This window comes from Pogona vitticeps, chromosome 3 (assembly GCF_051106095.1).
Source record: "Pogona vitticeps strain Pit_001003342236 chromosome 3, PviZW2.1, whole genome shotgun sequence".
Lineage (NCBI taxonomy): Eukaryota > Metazoa > Chordata > Lepidosauria > Squamata > Agamidae > Pogona > Pogona vitticeps.
In genome coordinates this window covers 222,395,729-222,402,912 of record NC_135785.1, presented here as the reverse complement: position 1 = coordinate 222,402,912, position 7,184 = coordinate 222,395,729, and the positions used below count along the sequence as shown (strand labels likewise).

At 39.5% G+C, this 7,184-nt stretch overlaps 1 protein-coding gene across 1 annotated transcript; it reads left to right on the top strand.

Annotated features, from left to right (window-relative positions):
• Positions 1 to 487: 487 nt before the first annotated feature.
• On the top strand, positions 488 to 1,654 carry LOC144587998 (uncharacterized). Its single transcript, XM_078389831.1, has 2 exons — positions 488 to 932; positions 1,087 to 1,654. Exons 1-2 carry the CDS (start codon positions 525 to 527, stop codon positions 1,192 to 1,194), a joined length of 516 nt encoding a protein of 171 aa, XP_078245957.1. The 5' UTR covers positions 488 to 524; the 3' UTR covers positions 1,195 to 1,654.
• The last annotated feature ends 5,530 nt before the right edge of the window (positions 1,655 to 7,184 follow it).

Genomic DNA, 7,184 nt, shown 5'->3' with positions numbered 1-7,184 from the left:
GTCAGGGGTTGTGGGGGTCCCCGTGGGCCTATAGGGGTCTTTCCCTAGAGGCCGGGGTCCCCCGTGACCCTAGGGGTGCCTGAGGATTGGACCCCGAGGGGTTGTGCCACCCCACGACCCCGTAGGCCAATGGGGAGCGGTTGGAGGTCCTTGGCTAGAAAAGGGGTGGTCGTAGACCATGTCTCGGCTTGCCCCAGCCCCCTGCGTGACGTCAGGGATTTCGGGTGGGCCCGTGAGCCTATAGGAGCCTTTTCCTAGAGGCAGGGGTCCCCCGTGACCCTGGGGTGGCCTGAGGATTGGTCCCCGAGGTTGCGTGCCACCCCACGACCCCGTAGACCAATGGGGAGCGGTTGGAGGGCCTTGGCTGGAAAAGGGGTGGTCGTAGGACATGCCCCGGCTTGTCCCTAGGCCCTGCAAGGGTGGGAAAGCCCCGGGGAGTTTGCTGAGAGGCTATAAAAACGTGGTTCGGGGACACTTCTGCGCGCTCTGTCAGCTCTTTGCAAAGGTCCTGCGGTTTTGTAGACATGGCGGAGAAGGAGAACAAAGTTCCGGAGCCCGTCCATAAGCCTGCGGGAAAAACCAGGAGACGCCTGCAGCCCAAAGCTTATTACAACGGACCGGTGGGGTTCTCTAGCCCCTTGTGTCCATTAGGAAATCCGGCAAGCCTAAAGAATAGCCTACCCAAAGACCCAGAAAAGTTAACAAGAGAAGTCAAGCCTGCAGAAGACGTTTTTGTTTTTTCTGCAAAGGCGAACCCGAAGCAGAAAAACACAAGAAAACTGGCCTGTACCATGTTGTGGGGCGATGAGGAAGATGATGAACAAGGTATAAAAAGAGATTTACCGGTCCATGGCAATGGTCCTGAGCAGCAAGTGTTGGCACAGCCTCCTGATGAAGGTTTTGAGAGTGCTGAAGAAAATGCAAGCTTTCTGGTAAGAACAATTCTCTTTTTAAAAGATGGACATTTAAACCTCTGTTATAAGGGGGGGGGGGGTTGTTTTAAAACCGGTAGTTATGGCTATGTTAGTGATGTGGCTTTAAGTTCTTTTAAAACTTACTGAAATTATGTTTCATTCCCAAACACAGGATAAGACATTTATCTTGGAAGATGGCCTTGAGTGTGATTGCTTTTATGGTCCCACGGCTCATCTGGAATCATCAGGGTTCATTGTTTCAAGAGAGAAACCATCCTAAATGAATATATAACCTTTAAAAAGCCTGTATTGTGTGTTTCTACCTTCTGTAAAAACTAAAATGCCTGTCCTATATTTTCTGTTATTTAGATGTATGCTTTTAATAAATATGCATTGTAAACCCTCATCGGGGGTAGTCAAATGATGTAACTATTGCATTCTTAGGATTTCAGGTATCAGAGAATGCAGATCTAATGCACTGTCATGTCCTTCTCTGCTTCAGGAGGGAAATTATTATTTCTCACAACATAATAACCAATAAGATATATACTGTATTGTGCTTTTCTGCAAACATTGAGATTTAGATGTATGCGTTACAATATGGACTTTACTGTATATCATAATACTCACTTTATTGTGTTCATAACATGTATTGTGTATTTATACAAGCACTGTGATTTTAAAAAAAAAAAAAAATGTATGCGTTACAGCCTCCTTTTAATAAAGATTTTTATCCGGCATACACTGTTCATTTATTAATTTTCCCTTTCTGATTAGCTTTCTAATATCAAAATATCACATTTTTTGGATCTAAATACCCTCCTAAAAACTGAAATCTTTAAAAACAGGGGTCATCCTGCTGACCTGTAAAATAACAGGACCTCTGTGGCTTAGATAAGCATAGTTCTGACGGCCTGCAAAATACAGACCCATCTGTTTGAGTAGATAAAAATAGTAACAATCTTAGGATGTGTAGACACTTCCCTTTGTCGTGTTCCCTTTCAAATTAGGTGCCAATGAGATAATGGGTAATCACTGTAAATCATGAAAAACAGCAGGGGTAGACTGCTGTTTCCCTCAGCTAACCACACAGAAACACAGGTCAGCTATTTACAGGCAGGGGTCACAGAATAAATTTATGCCACAAATGTAAAAATGCTTGAATTAAAAAGCAGATGATTTCATTAGAAGTATACAGAAATTCACCCTTAAATGGACTGTAAAGATCATGGATTTTCGCAAAATCTTATAACCAAGAATTAAAAGAAAAGAAAAAAATTATGATAAATGATAAACAAGTTGCCCCTTTTTAAAAATACATGTGAAACTAAATTTCAAAATACAGCATATGACTCCAAACGAACTCCCCGCCATATTAGGCGGTTGGATTGGCAAACAGACGTTATAGAACCTCAAAGTCACAGCAGCAACAGTTTATGTATTTGTATACATTTAGAATAGTATAAAACATTTTTATTTATCACAAGGAAGCAACTCAGTTTGGCTGTAAGGTGAAAAAATAAGTCATTTCTGTTTCCCAAATGAATATTTCAGACGCTTGAAGGCAGATTTAGTAAGTAAGCTAGAAATAGTGAAGAGCAATAAGTTGAGCAGTATAAAAAACCCATGTTTTAGTAAATGTCTTTAATACCATTCAAAGTAAAAAAAAGTTTTCCACGTGTTTATACCCAAGGAAGATTCCTAGAATCTCTCTGTGTATGTGTGTGTGTGTGTGTGTGTGTGTGTGTGTGTGTTTTCAAAATTCTTTGAGATTATTATTTCTAAAAGCCCTGTGATTTAAGAATGTATGCGTTACAGCATCCTTTTAATAAAGAGCATAAATCCGCCATACACTGTTCTTTTATTAATTTACCCTTTCTGATTAGCGTTCTAATATCAAAAAATATCACATTTTTTTTTTTTGGATCTAAATGCCACTCCTAAACTGAACTCTGAAAGAATAGGGGTCATCCTGCTGATCTGTAAAAAATACAGGACCTCTGTGTCTTAGATAAAACATAGTCCTGACGGCCTGCAAAATACAGACCCCATCTGTTTTGAGTAGATTAACATAGTCACGTCCTCCTCAGTTAGCTGAATAGATAAGACAGCATGTGTATTCTCTTCCTTTCCTTTTCAAATGATGTGTCATTGAGATAATGGGTAATCACTGTAAATCATGAAAAACAGCAGGGGTAGACTGCTGTTTCCCTCAGCTAACCACACAGAAACACAGGTCAGCTATTTACAGGCAGGGGTCACAGAATAAATTTATGCCACAAATGTAAAAATGCTTGAATTAAAAAGCAGATGATTTCATTAGAAGTATACAGAAATTCACCCTTAAATGGACTGTAAAGATCATGGATTTTCGCAAAATTTTTATAACCAATAATTAAAAGAAAAGAAAAAAAAAAAGTTATGATAAATGATAAACAAGTTGCCCCTTTTTAAAAATACATGTGAAACTAAATTTCAAAATACAGCATTTGACTCCAAACGAACTCCCCGCCATATTAGGCGGTTGGATCGGCAAACAGACGTTATAGAACCTCAAAGTCACAGCAGCAACAGTTTATGTATTTGTATACATTTTAGAATAGTATAAAACATTTTTATTTATCACAAGGAAGCAACACAGTTTGGCTGTAAGGTGAAAAAATAAGTCATTTCTTTTTCCCAATGAAAATCTGTCAAGACATATTGAGGCTCCTAAAAATTTGTACAGCATCCTTTTAATAAAGAGCATAAATCCGCCATACACTGTTCTTTTATTAATTTACCCTTTCTGATTAGCGTTCTAATATCAAAGAATCACTTTTTTTTTGGATCTAAATGCCACTCCTAAACTGAACTCTGAAAGAATAGGGGTCATCCTGCTGACCTGTAAAATAACAGGACATCTGTGGCTTAGATAAGCAAAGGCCTGGAGGCATCTGTTTGAGTAGATTAACATAGTCACATCCTTCAGCAGGTAGCTGAATAGATAAGACAGCATGTGTATTCTCTACCTTTCCTTTCAAATGGGTTGTTAATGAGGTGCCATTGTTTCACGGTAATTGTGTATCTTTCAATCCACATCATGATCGGCTGTTGTTTCCTGAAGCAGCATGAGTCGTGATCAGAAAAACTTTTGCTTCCCTTTCAAACGGTATATAAACTAGAGTTTTGAGCTGTCTTTTATCCGATCTTCTCTGTCCCTTGCCAAGACAAGCTAATAGGTGAGTAACTTTATACATCTATGAGATTTAATTCTTTTTAAAAATAGACCTGTCCTTTTTAAAATATGTATTCATTATGTGCCTTTTTTTTTTCCCTAGGCTTTCAGCATTAATAACTCAACACGCCGAGATGGGTAAGAGATTGTTCTTTTAAAAAAACTTATAGACATTGCGTAGAGTTTTAAATATATATTTTATTTACTGCATGGCAGAGAATATTTTTTTTTGTATTCCAAGCAGCCAGCTGAATAAATAATACCATCTTGATGGCGGGGTCATAGCTTGTCTTAGAAAGGTATTTAAACTTCTTTCCTGCAGGAGACAGAAATATGAAGCATTTTATGATTTTATAGAATAGATATTTATAAGCTGTTATTAAATTTGAATTTAGGAACAATACTTACGGTTATGAATTTCAAATTCCCTTGTCGCTGAGTTACACATGTCATGATATGCCGTGATAGAAAATCCATTTCATTCTCTGCCAAAAGCCGTATCTTCTTCTGAAAAAATCTGATTATGTATGATGCAAAAGATAAAAATGTAAAAATTCTTCCATAATTAATTTTATCCTGAAAAACGTATTGTCCAGTTAAAAAAATTGCAGAATTAACATCTGACAGACTGCTTATCTGTATTTTCGCCAAAAATTCTTTTATGTCTCCTTCCAATTGTATTTGAATCAAAGAGTCTAGATTTTTTAATTGAAGACTCATTTCTGATTTAGCCTCTGTATTTTCAGATTCTCTGCAATTAATTTTGAGATAATTTAGAACCAGACAATACAGCTGTGATTCAATAGCATCCATCTTGCAGTTTTTAAAAACAGGGATGTCAAATGTTCATCAGGCATGCCCTAACATGTTTCTGTTCTCTACAGCCGGGAATTCCAAGGAAAATAGCCCAGCATCCGATGACTCCCTGGGTAAGCTCATTAACATATTGGGGGTTTAAGGAGGACTTTTTTTACTTTTAAAATCCCTAATGATTTAGAAATACTGTTTCTTTTTCAGAGAAATATTTTCGCAACTCTGATGATAATGAATTTTTTACACAAAATCAAGCTGTGGTGCCATCGACTAGCTACAATATACCAAGGACAGACAGGGCCCTGTTTCATAGATATACCTTTAAGAGAAGTGCTAATCAGAGTAAGTGTAATTTTCATGGCAGACCCTTTTTTTACACAGCAGCGATTTTAACAGGGGAGGGAAGGGGAGGCAGCATGGGTGAGTTGTTAGAGAGAGGAGTTCCTGGGGTGTTTTTTCCACGGCTGTGCCCTCTGTTACCATTCTGAGGATTGGAATCCTCTGTTAGGGAAAACCTATGGGGCTCTTTTCAATGCCACACAGGAAAGGACAGCCGTTTTGAGAAGCAAGGGCTTTGAAGTCAGATCAATTTGGGAGCACGAATGGAAAGAGATGGTGAGAAACGACAACGATGTCAAAAATTACCTTGCTACAGCTGATTTTCCAGATCCCTTAGCACCTAGGGATGCTCTCTTTGGTGGTCGTACAAACGCGATCCGTTTGTACTACAGAGCTAAACCGGGAGAGCAAATTCTTTACTATGATTTTACCAGCCTTTACCCCTATGTCAACAAAACTAAAGAGTACCCTCTGGGGCACCCCAAAATCATATATGAGAATTTTGAGCCTGTGACTGCCTACTTTGGTATCGTAAAGGCAAAAATCTCACCACCTAGAGGCCTCTTTTTTCCAGTTTTGCCAGCCAGGATTGGTGGAAAACTTATGTTTGTGCTGTGTGCCGCCTGTGCAGAAAGCAGCCAGAGAACCCCTTGTGAACATACCGATGAGGAGAGAGCTTTGACGGGGACCTGGTGTACTATAGAACTGAATGTAGCCATAAATAAGGGGTACAAGGTTGTGAAAATCTTTGAGGTATGGCATTTTGAAAACAGATCGGATGAACTGTTTTCAGATTACATGAAGCTGCACCTTCGCCACAAACAGGAGGCATCAGGCTATCCCTCGTGGTGTGTCAGCGAGGCAGATAAAAACAAATATATTGCTGATTATGAACAGAAAGAGGGTATAACCCTACGTAAAGATAAAATTGCTGTAAACCCCGCAAAAAGACAGATTGCCAAGCTGTTTCTAAACTCTCTGTGGGGTAAGTTTGGTCAGAGAACGAATCTGCCTAACACTCAGGTGGTCAGAGATCCGGATGAATATTTCAACCTCTTATTTTCAGAGTCTTACAAAGTGTCCATGTTTGAATTTTTGGCGGATGATGCTGTCTGTGTGTCATGGAAACATGCGACTGACAGATTAACCACCAAGGGTAGGAAAAATGAATTCATAGCCTGCTTTACCACAGCTTATGCACGTCTTGAGCTTTACAACCTGCTTGACAAACTGCAGGATAGAGTTCTTTATCACGATACTGACTCTGTTATTTTTGTACAACGGGAGGGTGAATGGAAACCCTCCTTAGGGGACTACCTGGGGGACCTCACGAGTGAGGTTCCTGAAGGCATGCATATTACAGAATTTGTGTCCGGAGGACCAAAAACGTACGGGTATAAAATCTGTGACGGTAGTGCGTGCATGAAGGTCAAAGGGATCACACTGAATGTGACTAACTCTGAAAAAATTAATTTTGACAGTCTCAAGGATTTGGTTTTTACGTACGCTTCTGACAACCGAGATGGTTCGCTCCGTGAAATAGTGGTAGAGCAGCCAGGCATTGTCAGGGATAAGCGGCAGTGGTTGATTCATACAAAGCTTTTAAGGAAAACTCAAAAGGTGGTTTATGACAAAAGAGTGATTGTCGAAGACTTTAAAACCCTACCTTATGGCTACTGAACTAAATACGTTGTGGGTTCATCCTTTTTCAGCTATCCTAGCAGGACCCAGTGGTTGTGGAAAAACATTTTTTATTAAGAATATGCTTGACAACGCGCGCAATGTATTTTCTGACATGCCTGAAAATATTATCTGGTGTTATGGATGCTGGCAACCTGTATATAAGACTCTTCTCTGTAAATATCCCTGTATTCGTTTTGTAGAAGGCTTGCCGGAAAAGT

Bases quoted from the DNA above. Each gene is read 5' to 3' on its own strand.
- LOC144587998 (XM_078389831.1), top strand. From the start codon at position 525: ATGGCGGAGAAGGAGAACAAAGTTCCGGAGCCCGTCCATAAGCCTGCG. The intron at 933-1,086 runs GTAAGAACAATT...TCCCAAACACAG, and splicing joins AAGAAAATGCAAGCTTTCTG to GATAAGACATTTATCTTGGA.